Source organism: Magnolia sinica, chromosome 2 (genome assembly GCF_029962835.1).
Source record: "Magnolia sinica isolate HGM2019 chromosome 2, MsV1, whole genome shotgun sequence".
Taxonomy (NCBI): domain Eukaryota; kingdom Viridiplantae; phylum Streptophyta; class Magnoliopsida; order Magnoliales; family Magnoliaceae; genus Magnolia; species Magnolia sinica.
The window spans coordinates 115,714,944-115,738,436 of NC_080574.1; the positions used below are offsets into that span (position 1 = coordinate 115,714,944).

General features: G+C 38.6%; 1 protein-coding gene across 4 annotated transcripts in view; it reads right to left on the reverse strand.

Moving 5' to 3' along the window:
- Positions 1-2,112: 2,112 nt before the first annotated feature.
- Positions 2,113-23,493, reverse strand: part of LOC131237436 (1-phosphatidylinositol-3-phosphate 5-kinase FAB1B) — a 33,128-nt gene continuing 11,747 nt past the window's right edge. For 3 of the 4 annotated variants that reach the window (XM_058235189.1, XM_058235188.1, XM_058235190.1), the window contains exons 7-13: positions 20,494-21,486; positions 19,701-20,035; positions 19,120-19,246; positions 18,855-19,016; positions 17,168-18,757; positions 16,399-16,662; positions 12,982-13,569 (exon numbers count right to left, since the gene is read on the reverse strand). In XM_058235189.1, the coding sequence (XP_058091172.1) occupies positions 13,267-13,569; positions 16,399-16,662; positions 17,168-18,757; positions 18,855-19,016; positions 19,120-19,246; positions 19,701-20,035; positions 20,494-21,486 (3,774 nt within the window). In that variant the 3' untranslated portion in view covers positions 12,982-13,266. Of the gene's footprint in view, positions 2,508-12,981; positions 13,570-16,398; positions 16,663-17,167; positions 18,758-18,854; positions 19,017-19,119; positions 19,247-19,700; positions 20,036-20,493; positions 21,487-23,493 lie in introns of those variants that run through there. The other variant, XM_058235191.1, reaches the window with a different exon arrangement.

Genomic DNA, 23,493 nt, shown 5'->3' on the forward strand with positions numbered 1-23,493 from the left:
CAATAATTTGATTTTAAGAATTATTATTGTTAACATGTGATTATTTCCATGTTTTTAATTACTTTCAATGTGGACAATGAAAGAAATATTAACTACAATTAGAGGGCGGCTATATGAAACTGGAAGTTTGTAATTCAATTCACTTGTACATCCAAATGCATCCTTGTAGTATTCATAAAACCTACCTTTCGGCTTTCGTAATTGTTATTCGGAGCCCGTGGTAAGGAAACTTTCTTAGACTAATTTTTTCTTTTTCTTTTTTTTTTTAATTATTATTTTAAGAATATGTTCTTTCAATGCAAAGGTCAAAGGAAAAAAAGAAAGATATACTATCTGTCCAGAAATAAAGAAATATGCAATTGTCTTTTTCATCACAAATACCCCTTTGGTTCCACATCCCTATCCCGGATTACTTTTTTATATATATATATATATATGTTCTTTCAATGCAAAGCTCAAAGGAAAAAAGGAAAGATATATTGTCTGTCCAGAAATAAAGAAATCTGCAATTATCTTTTTCATCACTAATACCCCTTTGGTTCCACATCCCTATCCCGCAATAATGAATTATGTTCATGTAGGCATTTTGTATGCAGCTATTTTAATAGCTAATCTTGCTACAATTTCTGATACTCCGCCCATTTCAGAGAGTATTCAACCCAGCTTAACAGTAAATACCCATTTCATAGGTCTTACTGGGTTCGTTGGGAAATATTATGAAGGTAATGCTGTGTCAGTGACAGAGACATCTTGGCCGTAGAGGAATGGATTTTGAGAACATAAGCAGAACAAGTGAACCAAGCCCTAAAGAAGAGAATGAGATCGTTGACATGCCCACTGATTGTCACTAGAGAAAATGCAAGATGAAAGATTCAGCATTGTGCATACAACTACATATGATTATCTTCAGTAAGATTTGCTTGTAAGAACTCAACAATTCCCCATGTGACAATCGTATAAGAACATGGCTTCCTGGCTTAATATCCATAGCTCGTAAAATAACCACCATGGGAGATGAATGTTGAGGATTCAGATCAATACCTGCATCTAACCTTTCACACCAATCCATACATCCTTTCTACCAACCCAACGTGGGTATGGGATCCTAGTCAAATATGGTTAACAATAACAACACAATTTGAGTATTTAATGGTGAAATGAAATTTGTGCAACCAAACACTCCTTATGGTAAAACTAGCATGTTAAGAAATCTTTGAACATTAGAAACTACAGCATTAAATAATAAATGGAGGCATTTACAATGTGATAGATCATTGACAATTTTACCCAGTGTTTTCAGTTTGTACATGAATGGCCCTCGTTTCAGTGATCCAACCCGTTAGTGTGATGGATGTCCCATGCAACGAATATCTCTCATTTGGGATTCCCCTATCCCTTGATACGTAGAGGAATAGTGACTGTTTCCCCCAATTTTTCTTATCGTGGAGAAGGGCAAAGAGAGGAGAAACAGGAGGTTGAAGCACTTTTTTTTTTTTCTTACCAAGATTTCAGGGGAAAAAATAGGATTCAGAGAACGAAGCCCTGAGCTTACCATTATCTCTGTGGTTGGTAGCCCTAGTATACTTCTATAAAATGAGAGAGATATTAGGTGTAGGAAAACAAACAAACAAACACAGGAACTATTGTAAAATCAAAGATTCGTACTTCAATCCTATGTGGCAACATATAGATGATACAGATATGGAGCCCAGCTAGCCCCACATGTGTCTTTTTACATATCACCTGTGGCCACCCTAGCCAGTACGTGGGACATCTAAAGCAGTGCATAAGGTGGCCCCCACCATGAAATAAGCATACACAAATAGGCTAGGTGCACCACTATTTGGAAAGAACCAGCGGTTTAAAAGGAAAAACTTGACAACACAGTGGGGTAGGCCATTTTTCTCTTTACATATAGGGCGGACCATCTGCTGAGTGGGCTGATCTGATTTTTTCATATTGTTGGGCTATCTCATGCACCACTCACTGATGTCCCACACACTTGCAAGTTTGGTAAGCATGCTGCGCACAAAGGTTGATCCAGAGTAGGGTGCTTTTTCTTTTCTTTTCTTTTCTTTTCTTTTTTTTCCTTTTTTCTTTTTTCCTTTTCTTACACACGCCACAATGGCACTCGAACCCATGACCTCGGTGTTGGAATGCACTCTATCTACCACTGGGACATGGGTTGGAACCCATCTGGAGTAGGGTGCATGGGGGGCTACATACATATAATGTTCCTTCACTAATTGTTTCCAATTATTAATAATTTTTCAGTATTTTAGATATCCCAAAAGTATTACTAAACTCTGGGGTACAACTCAACGCAGATTCAGTGCAGGTGAATTGATAGAAACCTGAACTGAGAACTTTGCATGAAATGCATTGAACCGAGTAGAAGAGATGAAGTAACACATACCAGGTTTCTCCTCACTACACCACTCACGTTCACAAAAGCAGGGGTTGCCAAATGACTAGTGGGAGGAAGCCAAGGCTAGGAATATGCCGGCCTGCAATTTACATGTAGCAAACAAGTCAACAGATAACATCCATATCTCTGAATCCAGGCTTGCCACGTACAACTGTGGAGACATGTGCAGTGCATAATGTGGACCTCTCTATGAACATTACCTTATGCAACAATCAGGTTGGCCCACTCATCAGACAAGCCACAGACATCTGAATTTGGACCATCAGCAAGTTCTTTTTCTTCTTATCTTTTCCTTAATCCTTCTGTTCTTTTCATAGGAGTCACCCATCTGATGAATGGACCAGCCTGACTTTTGCAGACAGTTGTCTTCATGGTGAGGTTCGCCTTGTGCATTTCTCACATGACCCATGCACTTGCCAGATCGATGAATGGATTGCATGTGGACAAGGTACATACAGGCTGCAAATCTCCTCTGAAATTGAACATAAGGTACAGTAAACATCAGGTCATGCTGACTTGTACGGTGAATTCTCTTAGAAAAAAAGAGATGTCAGGCGGAAGGCAGTTACTCCTGCAAACTTATGAAATGTTAAAAATTGCCACAATCTGGATTTAACATCTAAGATGAAACATCATGCAAAGGAAGCTAGTTACCAGATTATATATAATAGATGCCAGGGCTACACTACTATGTGATGTCTCATCCACTGCCATCATCATCATCTAAGCCTTATCCCAACAAATTGGGGTCAGCCACATGAATCATTTTCCACCATTCAACTCTATCAAGGGCCACAACTTCAGTTTTGGAATGCCATGTTGTCCAGATTCATGATGTAAGTAATGGAAAAAGTTTGATGCCGGCTGCCGACCTGATGAAACACTCCTTTATCCAGGCTTGGAACCTGCAATGAGAGCACAAAACTCCCGAAGGTGCTATGTAATAGACTATTAAATAGGCTGATTAAAATCAAGCATTATCTAATAGTATATGACATAGGTTGATTACAATAAAAGTTTCATAAATGTATATCAATCGAGACAGTCCAAAGGGTTGGCCCTATTGTGGATGGAATATCCCAAAAATCACACTGTTAGTGGTGGCTAGCAAATGGACAAATAGAGAAAAGATCGTCAGTTCTCCAAATTCAACGGCCAATATCAGATTCTTATAATTGTCTGACCAGTGTGAATTTTCAGTCATGCTCCATCCCATGGTCGAAGCATCCGAAACCAGTACGTATTGCCTGCTAAGTACCGGTATCATCCATGGGCAATACAGGTGTATTGCTCCAATATGGGCCTGAACTACGGTGACTCCATCCGTAGAGGATTTATACATGGAAACTGAGGGTTTGCACGGTATGTTGGTTATCATTCTGACAAGTGGCACCCATGCTTCAGTAATCTAGACCGCTGATCTATTGCATCCTATTGTTGATGGACCATTTCCAAAAATCCTCCTCGATAGAAGAATCGTTAACTTTTGATTTTTGGCCTACAAATAGACAGTTAACAAAACATTCCTCTAGGATCTTCGAATTAGGGAGTTGTTCGGGAATGGTCCATCCACTGGGATCCAACAGAACAATGGTTTGCATTACCATAGAATGTGCCCCAGTTTTCAGATGAAAACCCATGTATAATGTGCAAAGCCTTGGGTCTTGTATCTTATAATTCCTCCAAAAACAATGGGACCATGGAACACGTACGCCATGTGTAGAATGGTTATGTCCCCACCATTTAAGAAATGGTGAAAAGTGCACATGGTAGTCCAGCAACTCCAACCCTATTTGGAAGCAATGGAAAGCAATGAACACATTGCCTAATGTTGGAAAACTCAAGAGTCGAAGAAAAACCCACCAAAGTCAAATTCAAGCCAGCAGGCCATCTCAATCATTTTAACCCTGCATTACATGGAGTCAGGTTTTTTTAAGATCCCAGGTTGCTGATTGACTCAACCAGTTTCTAGACACTAACATGATATTCACATAATACATAAACATTATATCGTAGAGGAATAAAAATACATTCAAATGATCAGCAGAAGAATCTCAATGCATGGACAAAGATACCAAATGTTAGCAATGCTTTTGTAGCAGAATGGAATAAATGGGCATGCCACAATACAGGAACTCATATGAATATGATGAAACGAAAGAAGAAATTTCTTCCATCATACTAAATAACACCAAAAGAAATTGTAGAAGACAATTTTGAAATCACATTTCTTTAAAGAATATGTGAAGACATTACACAACTAGTTGCCAAATATCCCTCCTCAAGGGCGATTTTATTAGTTTGGTGTGTAGTAAATAACCTATTTAAATATGAATGCATTGCTTACATGGCGGTTCAAGGGGTTGCCATGTGTATAGCAATTTGGCAAGTAGCAAAAAACTACTCATGCATGTGGCAGTTTAAGGGTTGCCTCAAACATATCTAGCAAATAAGAACTAGCTTCCAGACTCCAACATAAATGATTTTCTTGAAATCTTGGCTTCTTTATCTAAAAATTCCTTCTAGACTAAAAATGAACCAGATTTGCATAGTTTAAAAGAGGATACTATGATATTAGCAATATTATCTAAGTCAGTAATGTAGGCCCATGGCCCACTATAGGGCCCAACATCTGTTGATTTGGGCTCTATGTGGCAAGATTTAGGACCTAAATGTCAAAGATCATATTTGTCATTTGTGGAAGAGGGGGAGGGGGATTTTGGGGGTATTTTAGTGGTTTTGTTTTTGCTATTTTAGGCAAAATCTTATTCGAGGGATTTTTATTATATATATATATAGAGAGAGAGAGAGAGAGAGAGACAGATAGATAGATTGATTTGAAATCAATAGTTGAGGGGATTTTCATTAAAGAATCATAGGGATTGTCTTTAAGTTCTATAAAATGGGGGGTGGTGTGTAGGAGAATATTCGACTTTTTTTTTTTTTGAGTTTCTAATTTTCTCAAGTACTGTAAAAGAAGAAGTTTGAATATCAATAAAGTGATTCATCTCTCTCTGCTCAAAACATTCTTGTGTGTGTACTCATCCTTTTCTTTGTGATTTGGGTTTCAAGAACTCATTGACTTGATAACTGCATTGCACCATGTTGGTATTAGAGCGAGTCATCTTTGGGGATTTTTAACTCTCTATCATCTCCTAATGGCTTCAAAGGAGGTGACAGAGGAAGAGTTTGCGCAAGTAACTCAATTGATCTCCGCACATATAGAGCGAGTAGATCAACTCACACATACGGTAGGCAATCTCACTAATCAAGTAGGAGAGTTCTAACATGGAGGGAATCGGGAGACCGAAGTTGGAGCACATGGACACCTAGGGGAAGACATCAATGATTGAATCCTTCGATTGTTGGAATGTGACAGAGAGCTGAAAATTAAGGTATAAATTTTAGAATTCCATGTTTTTTTTTTTGCATATTGATGACTTCATTGATTGGCTAAGGAAGGTGGAAAAGGTTCAAGCCATTAGAATAGCGGGACGATCTACAAGCCGATCAAATCTATCAAGGTAAAGAGAGTAAACTCTTGAGAAAAGATGAAAAAGAAGTTTCTACCTCCAACTTATGCTCGTGATATTTATGTAAAATGTCACAATCTATGTTAAGGGAACAAGTTGGATGCATGACATATTTTGTTGGGGAGACTGGTTGTAGGATTGAAGTATGGTGCATTTACTAAGGCCTAGCACCCATTCATTTATCAAGGACGATATTAATATCACATAGTACCCAATGAAACATCTTCCAACACCCAAATTTGATAAAGACGAGGGTCGGAAATGCCTGGTGAAGAAAATTTTGAAGAGAAAAGTAAGGAGATTGGCACCATTTATGTCTTAGTTGTTAAAGAAGAAACAAAACAATCAGATGTTTTGCCTCCTATACAAGAGCTCCTTCATAAATATGAAGACTTTGTGCCTGAAGAACTCCTAGTTGGACTTCCTTCAATGAGGAATATTCAACAACACATTCATTTTCTGTCAGGTTCGGGCCTCACAGAATCTTGCACACTACCGAATGAGTTCAACCAAACATGTTGAGCTCCACCGACAGGTTATTGGGCTGCAACAGAATGGGTTAATATGGGAAAGCATGTCACCATATGTTGTTCATGCATTATGAACTTTGAAGAAAGATGGATCTTGGAGAATGTTGCACACTACCGAATGAGTTCAACCAAACATGTTGAGCTCCACCGACAGGTTATTGGGCTGCAACAGAATGGGTTAATATGGGAAAGCATGTCACCATATGTTGTTCATGCATTATGAACTTTTAAGAAAGATGGATCTTGGAGAATGTGCATGGATAGTCGGTTGATTGATGAGGGGTGATGGTTGTGACACTATCTTTTGCACCACTTGCACTTTTAGGGGAAAGATATATACGATTTTGCTATACGGGAGAGTAGTGACAACATTTTCTCGTAAAAAATGTGGATAAATTAAAACTCAAAGCACATTAAGCATCTGCATCCATGCAAGATTTGTCAGTTTAAGAGTTTCCCTTTCTATTGAATCTATGTATAAGGATGTCGTGTGGTGTCTAATGGATGCATGACATATTTTGTTGGGGAGACTATGGTTGTAGGATTGAAATACGGTGCATTTGATAAGGCCTAGTACCCATTCATTCATCGAGGACGATATTCATATCACATAGTACCCAATGAAAGATGTTCTAACACCCAAATTTGATAAAGACGAGGGTTGGAAATACTTCGTGTAGAAAATTTTGAAGAGAAAAGTAAGGAGATTGGCACCATTTATGTCTTAGTTGTTAAAGAAGACACAAAACAATCAGATGTTTTGCCTCCTATACAAGAGCTCCTTCATAAATATGAAGACTTTGTGCCTGAAGAACTCCTAGTTGGACTTACTTCGATGAGGAATATTCAACAACACTTTCATTTTCTGTCAGGTTTGGGCCTTACAGAATCTTGCACACTACCGAATGAGTTCAACCAAACATGCTGAGCTCCACCGACAGGTTATTGAGCTACAACAGAATGGGTTAAAATGGGAAAGCATGTCACCATATGTTGTTCACGCATTATGAACTTTTAAGAAAGATGGATCTTGGAGAATGTGCATGGATAGTCATGCAATCAATCATATATTGTTCATGCATTGTGAACTTCTAAGAAAGATAGATCTGAGGATGTGCATGGATAGTTGTGCGACCAATCGACTTACTATTTAGTACCAGTTTTATATTCCTCACTTGGACGATATGTTGAACATGAAGCATGGAGCAAAGGTCTTTTCAAAGATCAACCTCAAGAGAAAATATCATCATATTCCTATATGGCCTGAGGACAAGTGGAAGAAAACGTTTAAGACTCGAGACGGGATATACGAGTGGCTCATCATACCATTCAGCCTTTCAAATGTGCCAAGCACTTTTATAAGATTAATGACGAAGGTACTCTACCGCTTCATAGGGAAGTTCTTAATTGTTTATTTTGATGATGTTCTTATTACTAGTTCTGATTCATTTGTTTGCAATATTTTACGTACTGTGGAAGGAGTCAGTATTTGTTAACTTGAAACAATACTCCTTCCTTATCAATAGTGTTGTGTTTTTAGAGTGTATTGTGTTTATAGAAGGATCAAGGTTTACTAGTAAAAAAATCAAAGCCATTGCAGAGTGGCTCTCTCCACATATCCGAAGGCCCACCCTTTCCACGACTAGGAAACATTTTATCGGATATTACATGAAATTTCAGTATCGTCACCTGTTACCAATTGCATGTGTAGATGGAAATCCAAATGGACTAAAGCGGTGGACCGAAGCTTTGGTATTATCAAAAGGAATATCAGAAAGGCTCCAAGTTCTTACACTTCTCGACTTCAACAAAGTCTTTAAAGTGGAAAGTGACGCTTCAAATGTTGCGGTCAATAAGAAAAGCATATCAATTTCTTTAGTAAGAACTAGGAAGCATAATGATACGCAAAAGAACTGCTCCATGTATGCCTTGAGTTGTATGCAGTGATCTAAGTACTACAACATTGAAGGAATTACTGATTCATCAAGAATTCATTCTATAATCAGACCATGAGTCATTGATATATCTCGACTCCTAAAAAAGCTAAATGCTTAACATCCGAACTGGATGGCTTTTCTACAAGAACATACTTTCATTTTACACCATAAAGCTAGAAGTCAAAATAAAGCAATAGATGCTTTGAGGAGGGTTGTCCTATTAGGAACATTCACCGTGGAGGTCATGGGATTCGAGCCATTAAAAGAACAATATAAAGAGAACCCCATTTCTGGCAAGGTACTCGACAAATGTGTGGATGATCAAAATCCAAAGCGTGAATTCATCTCACAAAATGGATATTTATCCAAGGGTTCTCGCTTACGCATTCCCAAAGAATCGTTATAGAAAAGATCTTATTTGAGCTACACGGAAGAGAATTGGATGGACACTTCGAAAGAGATAAAACATTGGCCGTGATGAAGAAAAAATATTACTAGCCTCTTCTGACACTAAACAGCTCATAGCACAATATCAAAGATGCTCAATCTCCAAAGATCATGTGTAGAACAATGACCTTTATATGTTGCTTCATGTTCTAACTGCACCATAGGCAAGGTGTGTCGTAACAGTAATGGTGGGCGTAATGGCTTGCATCATTGTCGTTATGCATAATGTTACGGCCGCTACGACCTCGTAATGATTTTAAAAAATAAGAAAAAAAAAATCAAAAAATGTGAAAAAAAAAATTGAGAATATTCCAAATGTGTATTCCTTTGTGGTTTTAAACATGTTTATGATGGGGTAACAATCAACATTTTGATAAGAATATTGTCTCTGCATGTCCGGTGTTATACTGACCTAACAGTCTTAGATTGAGCCAAAACTCATAGAAGCTATAGCACTCATCCCACTAATCACATTCATAAGCATTGGATATCATTCCCCGAAGTAAATTTTTTTAAAAATAAAATAAAATTCGGATGAATAGTGTCACCAATTTAGGGGACCACTCAAATGCCCCTAAATTGGCTCGAAATTCATGCAATCCATGGCACTCATCCCACGTATTTATATTTTTAAGGATTTATCACCATTTCCCTCAAGTAATTATAAGAATTTTTTACAAATAAATTTGGATGAATAGTGACGCCGATTTGGGGGATTACTCGATGCCTCCAAACCAACCCCAAATTCATACAATCTATAACACTCGTCCCACTAATGCATATCTCTAAGCATTTGCCATCATTCCCCTAAGAAAATTTAATTAAAAATAAATAAATTAAATTCAGATGAGCAGTGCAATGACACAATCAGCTGCAAATTATGTTTATTTCATCGACCGACTATTAGATCGGTTTAGACGGTGAAGAATTAAAAATATTCATTGGCCCTGTTGCAAACTAGTGTCCGCATATCGATGGTTTAAATCATTCAAACAACCTAATTTTGGGACCGTGACTTATCGACAGTGGGTTTCACAATTTAGTTGGACTATTTTGAATTAATACACGCCACGTGTACAATTTTGTGAGTGAAAGTATATCAAGCGTCATACACCACCATAGTACCATATGGTGGTCCATATCAACTTTTAAAAAAGTGACTTTTCAATGAAAAGTCACCTTTATTTGAAAAGACGAGAGAGAGAGAGAGAGAGAGAGAGAGAGAGAGAGAGAGAGAGAGAGAGCATGCAAGAGGAGAAGAAAGAAGGAAGAAGAAGAAGAAGAAAGTCCAAGATTTTTTTCCCAAACATGTGCGTACTAGGCTGTAGCAGACCGTCACAGTCCAATCGACCACGCAAAGAGTAATAGAACATGTCGTTATTGTTACATAATGGTTGTTACATAACTGACATGGCACACCTTGACCATGGAGGGATATTTCTGTGAACTTCGTTCTGGATCTTTCCATGATTTAAAAGAGAGCAAATTTGATTTTTGTTGTAGACATTTTTTTAATGATTCACTTCATTCCATGCAAAAAGCAATGGACCCCACGCATATCACCAACATATTTTTCACAAACGTTGTGGGACTTAGTAGGTACCAAAAACAAAAACTTCACGCTACGATTCAAAATTTACGGTGCACTTCTAGTGCACTTTATGGAAGTGGTTTGGGTTCTAATCTTCAATTCTCTATTGCATATTATCCTCAAACAGACAACCAAAGCTAGATAGTCAACAGAAGCCTCAATAACCTCTTGAGTATCGAGGGGGATAACATATCTCAGTAGGACTTGGCTTTATCCCAAGTGAAATTTGCCTGCAACAACTCGATAAATCATAGACTGGTCTCCATTTAATATTTGTAAATGGGAGAAGTTCGCGTCATTTACTTGACTTATATTGTTACCAATATATGATCAAGTGAGCAAAGCTGCAGATGCTTTCACCAAGCACATCCAAGACTTGTAAACTCAAATGAAGAAGAAGATCGAAAAGGGTAATGCCTGCCACCGAGAAGTTGCGAATGAACATAGTTGGAAGAAGATATATAAAGAACATGGCTTGTTTATCATTTATCTCCACAAAGAAAGGTTTCCGAGGGACCTTATAACAAGCTCAAGTCTAAGAAGATTAGTCCATACTAAGTCAAGATGAAGTTAGGTGACAATGCCCATGAAATCGAGTTGCTAGACAATTTAGATATCTCGCTAACTTTCAAAGTGGCAGATTTGTTCGATTATCATGTCATGGTGTCTTACATGCAAAATGAAGTCATTTTCAATATTGATAAACAACTTCTAAAGAAAAAGAACGAAGAAGTTGAACAAGTGCTGCACCTAAAGATTACTAACACTCAACGTGAACTATACAAGCAATACTTGGTGAAATGTAAGAACAAGCCCTACACTAATTACACATGGTTCATGGACGACGAATTGAAAATATTGGATTTGGACCCCTACTACATGTATGAAGCGTCCAACTCGCCAGAGTAAGTTCCTTCCAAGCCGGAGGAGGGGAATGGTGTAGGCCCATAGCTCACTATGGGCCGAAATGAGGTGATTTTGAGCTATTTGTGGCCTAGTTTAGGGCCTAAATGTCAAAGATCACATTCGCCATTTGTGGAATATTGGGGGGCTGATGTGGAAGATATGATTAAAGATTTTGGGGATATTTAGTAGATTTGCCTTTGCTATTTTAGGCCAAAACTTATTAGTGGGGGCATTCCACATTTTCTAAGTTTGCGAGTTTTCTCAAGTATTGTAAGAGAAGAAGTTTGAATATCAATAAAGTTATTGTTCCCACTCTACTTAAATATTCTTGTGTGCACTCGTCCATTTCTTTGCGATTCAGATTTCGAGAACTCATTGACCAAAAACCCCGTTGCACCAGTCAATTATCAAGCATTCGTCCTTGATAGAGTAGACATGTAGCCGACCCCAATTAGTTTGGGATAAGGCTTAGATGATGACAAGTTATCAAGCATTCAATATCCATCAATGTGGTACATGTGTACGCAATTCACAAATTTCCCTTGTTGGGCCCATGCATGGACAGGAAGTCACAAAAATCACACAGTCCAATGATCTTGGCCATTGATTGGAGAAATACTTTCGAGGATTACAAATGGTTAGTTATTACTAAAAAATAAAATTAAAAAAAATATATAAAATAAAATAAAATAAAATAAAAAGAATGCCAAAATTCACTGGGAAAAAATCCTCAGAACAATGACTAAGATCACTTGACTAGAGCAATTTTGGTGTTTGACCTGTCCATGATAGGGAATGATAGATAAACAGTCTGGGTTTTGTAAGCAACCAAGTGTGCCATGTGTAGGGAGATTGGGCGGTTGGTATTCAACTCAGATATAAGTGTTTAGCATTGCCTACCGTCTCAAAGCTCAAATTTCAAGTTGTTCATGTCAACTCACTAGCATGTGAAAGACTAGAATGAAAAAGTTCCTCCCACTCATGGGTGTGTCAACAGCATGAAGAATACCCAATGTGGGAAGATGACTATACCCAATGTGAAAAGATGACTGTACTTGCCTGCTTGATAGGTGCATATAAATCATCGGATCCAAATACATGAAACAGGATATGATTTCTGAGATATACAGCCTTGGAATTAAAGATAATTTTAGAGATGCAATAACAATAAACATAACAAGACAAAAAGATTTCAATATTCAAACAAAGTACGTCATCTTTTTATCAGACAGGATGAAGCAACTATCAGTGAACAGAAAGAAGTGAAGAAATTTAGACAATTCAAGAACAGAAATGTAGCATTGTTAATCAATCCAAAAGGACGCTCTATTGAGTAAATGAGTTCTCAAGCTGTTGTAATATGAGACATGAATTATTAAAATAAAATAAAAATGTCCTGTCCATGCAATCGTAATTGAATAAGCATTCTGTATTAAACAAATGCTCTTTTAACTCAATTTGATCTTTAATAAAATAATTACAAGAACAAACCTGGCCTTGATTTCAATGTGCAATGGCGATCACAGAAAAATCACGAACAGAATCCAACACATCTTCTGAAATAAAGCCATCCAAACAATCCTCGGGCCACACATTTTGTACCAAAAGATTTGTTTCCAAAGAAACATACGTATCATTATAATTTTCAATGTTTTACAACCTCTGTTGAACAACTCGACGATAATAAAAATACGGATGGACACTGATTTCGTGGACCTATATATAAGACCTTTACCCCAGGCATATTGCTAAAAAATCGCAAAAAATGGGGACAAATAATCTGTGAAGAACATCTATGGACAGTCTTTCCAAAACCAACAGAACCAAAAAATATATATATAAACATTTAACAGATGACGCATTGGCTGCATGGATTCAAGCACATTTATCTTATTTATTTAGTTGAGAACAATCCATCACTGCCATTGCGACAAGACTTGCAAGGGCCTGAAAATGGGTCGGAGCCCCAACGGTCCGGAACTGTCAAGAAGTGATTGGACATGAAGTTTCTGAATCTCTTTTTGTATTCTTTTGGGGAAACAACTGTCGGCAATTCATTTTTCGGAAAAGCCTTCACCCATGTTTCAAGATGTTTGTCCCAGGTATACTGCCTCAGATAATCAATGATGCCAAATACGATCTCCTGGCGCTGCTTGTCCACTCCGAGAAGTAAAGAGTAATCCATGACATTGATCGACTGCAATTCGTTAGCAATAAGCATGTAAAATTCGGATACTGAGTATATATTTCAAGAAGAGCCAAACAAAAATATGTTTACCAAAATTCACTAAATTGGCAACTCATCCGAGGCAGCATAGCATACACGCACACCAATGCAGACTATCCAATGTTGTGACCAGTATTTTAAATAGCGGTAGCGTGTTGTGTAGCGTTCAGCCCTCTATAGTGTGTAGTATAAATAGCATAGCGTGTAGCATAAGCTACATGATACTTCTATTTTTTAATTTAAAAATAGGAAAACATGATAAATAGTAACATAAAAGCAAAAAATATAAACACTCCTAAAAGATTCATTTTTCAAGTATAAGGGTGTTCAAACAAGTTGTTAATTATCACTTACCAAAGGCCAATCCACATACATAAAGTTATAAACCAAATCAAATAATTATCACATTAACAACTTTCTAAGAAAACCACTTTAATTAATAATGTCTAATTGAAACCACAAGGCACAACTCGCAGGTATGAAAAAGAAATAGAAATCCTACAGGTTAAGAGTATTAAGTACAGTAAAGATGTCATCAATACAAAAAGGGGTTTTCGAAACCCTTTTTCTTTTAAGTTTATAGCTTTAAACGTTTTTCAATGTGTGAGTTTCACACCAACTTTAACAAAGGATCACTGCCATTTTAAGTGAAAGTAAACAAAGACACGTTTGATTTTAACTTTACATTTAAATTTCTTTTCATAATTTGACTTTACACCATTTTTAACAAACAAAACACTACAGGCTACGTAGCTGCAGCATATGCTACAGGGGATTTACGCAGTTAGCTACACTAAGTAGCGCCACAACTATGCTAAGTAGTGCTACAGCTATGCTATGCTACGTAGCATATGCTACAAGTGCTATTTGAAACACTGTTGTGACCCATAGTGTAGGAGCATAGCCCAAAATTCACACTGATCAAATAATCCTAACCCTCTAATTTATGGCAAGCAAATGGAAATTTGAAAAGAAAATGGTAAGTGGTCCTAACTCATGTGGCAAAATACGATTCCTAAGCTCATCCAATCAGTGTGATATTCAGGGTATGCTCCTACAATGGGCCCTATCATTCAAACTAGGGGGTAAGGTAAGGCATGTGCACCACATGTGAAGAAGTAGGGAATAGAAAAAAGGGAGAGGCGAAGTAAAAGGGTGCAGCTATTCATAGGCGTGGACTGCACGCCAAAAGAAAGAAAAAGAAGGTTGCTAGCAATGTTGTCAAATCGCATATGCTATTCACATATGCCATCGCTTTTTCTTTTTCTTTTTGAAAAAAAAGGGAAAATTGAAAATTAAATAAATAAAAATAAAAATAAATAAAAAAATCTTTAAAAATTAGGGAAAACTTTCCTAATTAGTACAAATGATTGGATTGGGATATTTTACTTATTTCATTGTAGCTTGAGTGTTTCATTGAGTTATATATTTACTTATATTATAGATACATAAATTTTAACAAAACAATCAACAAGCTACATTAAGAGAATTAATTATTAAAAACTTCAAACATATAAAAGTAATTGATAAATGGATAACTTGAAACAACTTACAAGTTACAATTTACAACTTAATTTACAAAAACCAAGCACGACTTACCAAAAAAAAAAAAACTTGAAATAGTTGTAGAGAGATTAGAGTAAGAGAGAGAGGTGTAAGACAGTAAGAGAGAAATAGTGAAAATGAGGGGATATGAGTGCCTATTTATAAGCAAAAGTGCCCCAAATTGAAAAAATATGAAAAAAAAAAAAAAAATGCTCTTAACAGTCATATTTCCGACCATTGGGAAATATGTGATCGCATATGCAGTATGCAATCGCATATTGGTCGCATAACAAAGTATGCCATGGCATACTGCTATGATCGCATTGCCATCATGGCATATGCGATCTGGTCTATAGTATGTGCATATGCGCATATGCAATCGCATTTGACAACAATGGGCGCCAGAGTGGTTTCCCATCCCCACTTTTCCAATTTTGTGGTCCACTTGAGCTTTATATCTACCTTGTTTTTGGACAGACATCTTAATATGAGCCAGTGCAACAGATGTATGGTACGCATGTCACATTGTCATCATGGGAGCAGGACAAAGCCTTTTTGCTTATAAATAGGCACTCATATTTCTGACAATTGGGAAATATGTGATCGCATATGTAGTATGCAATCGCATATTGGTCGCATAACAAAGTATGCCATGGCATACTGCTATGATCACATTGCCATCATGGCATATGCGATCTGGTCCATAGTATGTGCATATGCGCATATGCAATCGCATTTGACAACAATGGGCGCCAGAGTGGTTTCCCATCCCCACTTTTCCAATGTTGCGGTCCACTTGAGCTTTATATCTGCCTTGTTTTTGGGCAGACATCTTAATATGAGCTAGTGCAATAGATGTACGGTACACATGTCACATTGTTATCATGGGAGCAGGACAAAGCCTTTGTTTCATGGTCTCCCTAATACTACACTTCCATGCGGGCTATATGCAAAGAGAAGCCGAACAAGCTACTCGCATGAACAAATTCAAAACACATAATACCCTTGGTTGAAGGGCCAGACATCCCAAAACTACTTGTTTGCGTCCCTCCCCATGACTAATTGCAATGACGAAAATTAGCCAAAAGCTACACACTTTATATATAGTAGAGATGGTTAGGATTGGTCTGTATGCATGTCTCGTGTATCCTGGAGGAGTTGCAACAATTACGTTAATTGTGGGTAATGCAAGTTAAAGTCTATCCCTTTCAAGAAAAGAAGATGTGGAAGAAAAACCTTTCACTACACACTCACAGTAAGGAAGGATGTGTCATTCCAAATTGCCCTTTGCAAGAGATGCTTAGTTTTTCCACCGACATAAAAAGGAGAGAGAAGCATGTCATCAACAAAGTTCTGATCTAGAAGAACTTTTTTAGCGCCTTTTGCATCTGAAGCACATCGATGATGAGCACCTTTAAGATCATACACGCGTGAAACATTTCGACCGAAGAAAAGATTCTCCATCACCATGAGATCGATTTTCACTTCTTTGCCACTTTTAGATTGTCTAATAATGACCTGCAGTGAGAGACCAAGTCAAAGAATGGATGAGTATAGAGTCAGAAAAGAGGAACAACTGTCAGTCCTTGAGAAAGGGATATGCACGGTATCCTCAAGCCTTGAGTTTTACAAGCAGGGTCATGGCTCAATGATCTAGAGCATTGACGTGATGGGACTCACCTTCAAGAAGGATGCCCCAAACATCATGCTGATGGAACAATCTTAATCCTTAAATTCATCTGCAAATACACAATTAAGGAAAAATATACAAAAATGGTCCACATTTAAAGGAAAACAAGCCAACAATGACGGATAGGATAATCCAATCTGGCAGACTTTTGGAGCACCCCACACTCATGGTAGGCCCAATCAGATCAGCAGTAGGTAGCCAATCCATGAGTACACTTGTATGAACTCCAGCCTTAAGGATGTTATGCATATCCTTGCCCCTAGGATCATATACCTCCTCTGCAATAAGGTCTAGTAGGAAAGCTATAAGTAAAGGATATAAAGGACCACAAACCTGATATATCCCAAGAATCTTCGCGAGGCACGATTGGCTCCCTGAACTCAACGAATGAGAAATGTGCTTGAAATACTCTGGGCCGAACTTCAAAAACGAATCAAGTTCAGTCTTCTTGACTTGCTTTACAATAAACCGATCATCCAATGTCTTTGCAAAGTAAACTCCACTCTTCCCACCTTGAGCATCCCACTTCTTACAACGGCTGAGGGAAGAGATGTAATCGAGTTCCGATGGACAGCACCTCCTCCGAAGAGCGTAGAACTGTTTTGCGAATATGCAAACTACTGAATATTTACTTTTACCCGGTAACTTTCCAACCCCTAAAGGGATTTCTGGGTGGAGAGACTTTGAAGATAGCAAAGTGTCTGCCATGAAAAATCCATCAGAACCCGAGACAGACTCATCAGAAGAAACACTCTGCGACGAAATTATTCCTTCTAGATCTAAAGACCCACTTGAGGACCATTGACGGTAACTCATAGAAAAGTCAGAGACTGATCCATATGGACTCTCAATTGATTTTTCCATCTCTCCTTCTTTCTCTTTCCTACTACTTCTTTCAGCTATGTTTTCACCTGAACTATACCGGTCCTGCAGTAACGCTACAGCACAGGCAATTATGCTTGAAAATTCATCCTCATAAACGGACACAACATTGTCTTCTGAATCGACTGGGAATTGTAACCTCGACTTTTCTTGGGTAATCAGCTGATTCGCAGTTGAAAGGTACGCAGGAGTATAGCTATTGATAAATTCAAACTTCTGTGAGTATCCTCTCTGGAGATCCTTCCGGTATGCCTTGCGAGTTTCTGAGAAAGGTGTCCACACCCAGCCTTCCGAGTCCTCTAAGTCGGGCGGCAAAGAACTTAGATGTGATTCCTTGAATGACGAGTTAGCAGACGCCTCGCCTGATGCTGAGATGTTAGCTGTCTCAGCTTTCTGATTTACATCAGTGACAGATACAGAGCGTGCCATAATTGGGATAGCCTCGCTTGTCTGTGAATGATCATAGATGAGTGAGTGAGCTTGATCGCACAGTCTAGCAGACAGGTCTAGAACTCGTTCCACTGAAAGCTTCTCAGCAGCATTGGCATCAATAGAATTATGGATTCCGCTGCTCGAATCCGCAGATTCTAAAACCATATCAGCTGAAAAGGGGTATGAAACTTGAATATGTTTAGCTGCATTTTCCTCTGAAAGAGATGGTTCCACCATCTTGGGTTTGACCTCCACTTCTACATTGCTAAGGTTTCCAATGTGGGAGCAATCATCAAAAGATAAGGATCCTTCATTTTTCATGGAAGCAATATGAATGGGATCTTCAAGTTTTTTTTCACTGTACTCCACTGTATTTGTATTTTCAATTCCTCTACCAGCAGCAGCATCCTCATGCAATTGTAATTGCTCTTCATGCACTGAGTTTTGAGTGCCATTGTTAGCTCCGGTAGACAACCCAAGAGCATGCAAGCGGCGATCCCAAACATACAATTCTAGTAGAAGTTCGTGGCTTAAACGATTCAAACCAAGAATCTGATGCACGGTTTGTCCCAGCTTTCCTTTCTTATTTATAGCCTTTTGCAAAGATGCCTATTTAGTTAAACAACACAACAGAAGAGAAGGAAATATTACTTCAATGCTTTATGAGATAGACAAGATATCAAAATCCAATGAAGACAACACTAACCTCAAAGTCAGACTTTTCTTGTCTCAACATCTCTTCAATCTCGGATAGTTCTTTCAAAGAACCTGCAAGGTTCGTAGGTTGCTTTGAAAGCGAGATTCTGGAGACTATCTTTTGCAGTGAGTTCATAACCTCCATGAACAGTAAATGTCCTTTTTCAAGAACCTTGAAAAATAAATAATAAAAATTAGTTGTCATGAAATGGCAAGAAGAAGAGTTATATTGAAAGGTTTAAAAAAAAAAAAAAACAAATGCAATGACAACATACATCTTTAGCCTCACTATATAGCCAGTCCTGTCCATTCGGATTACTAAACTCCAAAACTGGTGGTGGCATACATGCTGTGTAGATGTCGACAGAGGAATAGCTGAACACTGCAACTAAGGAGCCCAATCTGCTCATTGCTCAAAGATATCAGAAGGTATGATAATATAAAGAGCTGTGCCCATATAACTCGCATGCAAGTGCATGCTTATCAGAGATCCAAACTACTCTCAGGTGGGTTTCACCATTTACATGCCCTGGCCCAAACATCAGGTCAATCTGCTCATTGGGTGGATCCACATGGGTACAAAAGAAATGGATGGTTAAAGAGACAATGGCCATCAATCACATTCAGCATACATGTGTCATGTGTGACACACCAGATGGGTGGACCAATCCAACACTTTGACCATGGCATGTACTCAGTGGGGGCACTCCTGATGAGCATCTAGGATCTCACACGTGTACCGAGTTCACTGGCAAGTGCAATCATGCAAGTCCTGCTCACATTTTTCTAATTGAAACCATGGCAATCGGCAAGCCTGTAATAGAACAAACAGGAAATAAGGTCAAAATGCCCATACCCGTAGAAATGAAGGCAATCACGGTGCAGTGAATGCCCACAGCTGGATAATCTACTAGAAACTGACTGATCTGAAAAGCTAAGTTCTAAGAACTTTCCAAGTGATAGACCACGCGCTGCACTAGACATCACCACTCTCCGTGTAGGTTTCAGCATACCATTCTCTTGCTTGCACTTTAAGCAAAGGGTCCACATCCAAAGCCTCCCTTCTGCTTCACCAGGCAAAAGCGTCCCAGGAGGAAGTCGTTTGACATGTACTGTGAGCTTCCCATTCTGATGAGTGTATGAGTACACATGTGCTTCTGGTGGTTCAAGACATTCGGAGCAACAGTGTTGCTGCCATAAACACAATATTTTCTCAGGTAAGAAAAGATTTGCAGCAAGGAGTGTCAAATCTGCATGAGAAGGGATTATCAAGTCCTGATGTGCCCAGCTGTACAGGTGGGCCCCATGATTCACTGATCCAGAGTCCAGACAGATGATATGATGGCCCCCAGCATCTCCCAGCCATTTGATTGAATGGAAATAGATGGTTGAGGGCAAAATAAAAAAGAAAAAGGAAACATTCTGGAAAAAGGGCAAAAGAATGGATAGCTGATCATCCAGCCAATATGGCAAGATCTTCAGCACATCCCCCACAGATAGTGAGCCAATCAGATTAGCATTCTTGATCACTGGACCATGGAATCCACCTGTGCTGACTAGACATATTAGGACATTATCATGCCCTGAGGCATGACCCGATAACTTCAACAAGAGCATGGGCATTTTGAGATCAACGATCCCCAAAATACCTGATTCAGTAAGTAGCGGAGAAAGAAACGTCCCAGGGACATGTCGTTGTCCCCATAGTACTTTATACGGAAAAGCTGGTGTTGCTTACAAACAGTCCCTTTCAAGCCACGCCGGCTCGACAGATAAACCAAAATGCACTGAAGATCCAACACGTTTAAGCCTTCATCCTTATCTGACAGTTGGGCTTCTTTACGAATATCAGCGTTGCAGTGTCCCACAGAGAGTTCAGGAGAAGATGGCACAGACACAGCTTCTTCTCTATCAAAAATGCCATCAGGAGACTTCTCTTTGTCAACTCCACCATTTGCTTCTGTCTCATCATCAAGTGGTTCAAGAGATGGAGAAACAGAGAAAAGGCCCAAATTCTGATTGTCTTGATCATTTTCCTTCAAGCTGAAATATGCAGAAATGGACTGGTAGGAAGCAGAAGGGACATGAGGGAAGCTTTCTCCAAGAACCCTTTTAAGAGAAGCCGACAATGATGAGAATAACTGCCCAGGAAGAACTGGTGTGGGTAGTGGCTCATGAGATGTCTCCAGATGGTGAATTTCTCTGTTGTTCAATGCATTGTCAAATGAAGCACTTTGCCTAACACCACCTTCAAAAGAATCAACATGAGGGCTAGCTACAGATGATATAGAATTTGCTGCGGAATCCAAATCGAAACTGTGGTATGATCCTTCATTAGCAGATTTTTCTTGGTAACCATTAGAAGTGGTAATGTCTGAAGTATGTGATGAAGAAACACCATCAGAATACCCGTCGACAATAGCCATAGTTGAATTAAATGAACTAGCACATCTGACAAACGGTGATTCTTTATCTGTTGGAAAACCATTTCCTATTCCGACAGTTTGGACGGTAGAAAAGATTGCTCTTTGGTCTACCAGAAATGAAGTTTCCAGGATTAAATGATATGCCAAAAAGACAGCGTTCTGAACCACACATTTAACTCTCTTCAATTCATCACTGTGGGCTCCACGTAGCAAAATCTGAACAAGATGGAATAATTTAACCCATAAGATACCAATTAAGCATATAGAATTTAGAAATTCCACAAAATTTGTGACGTGAAAGGATTATTATACCAAACATGTAAACAAACAAGATGGAATGGTCTTGTATCTAAAGGTTTATACTGGCTACAGTTGCATATATGGCACCAAATCAATATATATGACGTGCTTTGCTAAGTGCACACGCATGTGCAATAATGCTCATGCACACACCATAATATGTGCCAGCATGGCAAGAGAGGTCCGAGATCCAATCCATCCATAAGAAAGGAACCATTATATTGATGCCTTAGCCCAAGAATCAGGTCGATCCACCAGTCATGTGGAAAACAGTTTGCAAAACAAATGTACAGCTCTGAAAAACTTTGCTGAAGTTTTCAAACCCACACCCCTGTTTCTAATATTGGGAGCCACATGCTGAGTGGACCAATTTTATTTTGGGGAAAACATGTGGAAGGTTGGACAAAGCCAATGAAAGGATTGGATTTTGCAGATATGTGCCATGCGGGCTTGTCTGTGGCGTGTACATGAACTTTATTGGACACATGCATTTAGCAGAGCTCAATATGACAGTTCATACAAATTACATCGCAGGGTTTGTGCAACACATTCTCTGAGAGTGAAATGAGTACACAAGCAGAGCTCCAAAAGCAATTCAAGAAGTCCATCCATTGGGCAAGCATTTTCTTCTACTGAATCATGCCAATATGCCTGCAGGCTGGATTCTGTTAAGTCATACAAATTTCTCCGGATAACATTCCAGCATCATTTTATCATCATCTTCTAAGTTTTATCCGAACTAATTGTTTATTCATACTTCTTCTTTTTCTTTTTCTTTTTGGCATAAAATGACCTTAACACATTCCATGTAAAGTAAATATAAATAAAATAAAGAGAGAGTGTGTGTGGACTACAATTAGCTGAACTAGGAAGCAACTCTAGAAGAAGGAAAATCAAGTACACCCACACAAGTGGCACAGACATAGACATTAGCTCCTAGTTCTAGGTGTTCAAAGGATTTTGTTTTAACTGGACATAGAGAGGAAATAAATAAATGTGTTTGGCATTACTGATGCTAGAAGTGTCTTAGGGAAGTAAGGATCGTGCTTGAGATTGATGTAGAAATTCATGTGCTTTACAAACTCGGGTGATGGAGATTCCCAAGACAGGATTAGTGATGCTTTCTAATGATAATCTGTACAGAAAATGCTTCAGGTGAGTGCATTGAATTGTCGTGTTGTTCATTTGGATCATGATTGCTAACAAATTCATATTTTGTCAGTTATTATATAGAGTCTAGGCCTTTTTGGACTTTCAGTGGTGCCCAATTAGGTATTGTAGACCAAAACAGAATAACATTTTATTTCCTTTATGATAGGAAAATAGATGGGGACATCATGCGCATGGGCACGCCCCCCACCCTACGCACGTACTCAAGGAGGAGGATAACCCCACTATCGATTTGGATCGACAACGACATCTATGGAAGACCTCTTAGTTAGGGGGGCGTGCTATGAAGCATTGGAGCGGACCCGATCATCATGTGGATTCCACTATTGGATCTCATGATCATGGCCCACTACCCTAGATGATATAGGATTTTGAGTTTTGATTATTATCGTTATTAGAAACCCCATGAACGGTTTTGATTGCGTTGATTAGTTGCTATTTTTTGTTACTTCGTATCTAAGTAATAGTGTGCACATATGGCGCGGCTTTTGGGATTTAGGGTTTTCTTATAAATAGGCAACCTCATGTAGGTTTTTTTTTCATTGAAGTTTACGAATAAAATTCTGAGTTTTTTCTTCTCTATTCCTCAGAGTTGAAGAAGCTAATTGGGTGCGAAACCCTCCCTTCCTCGAAGGGCTAACTACCCTGGTGCGAAGCCACAACCATCTCAAATTATCCCCACCTCGTACACCCCACATCCATCATCTTTCATAGTCTTCCCATCTTCAGATTTATCTTTTCTTTGCACCCAAA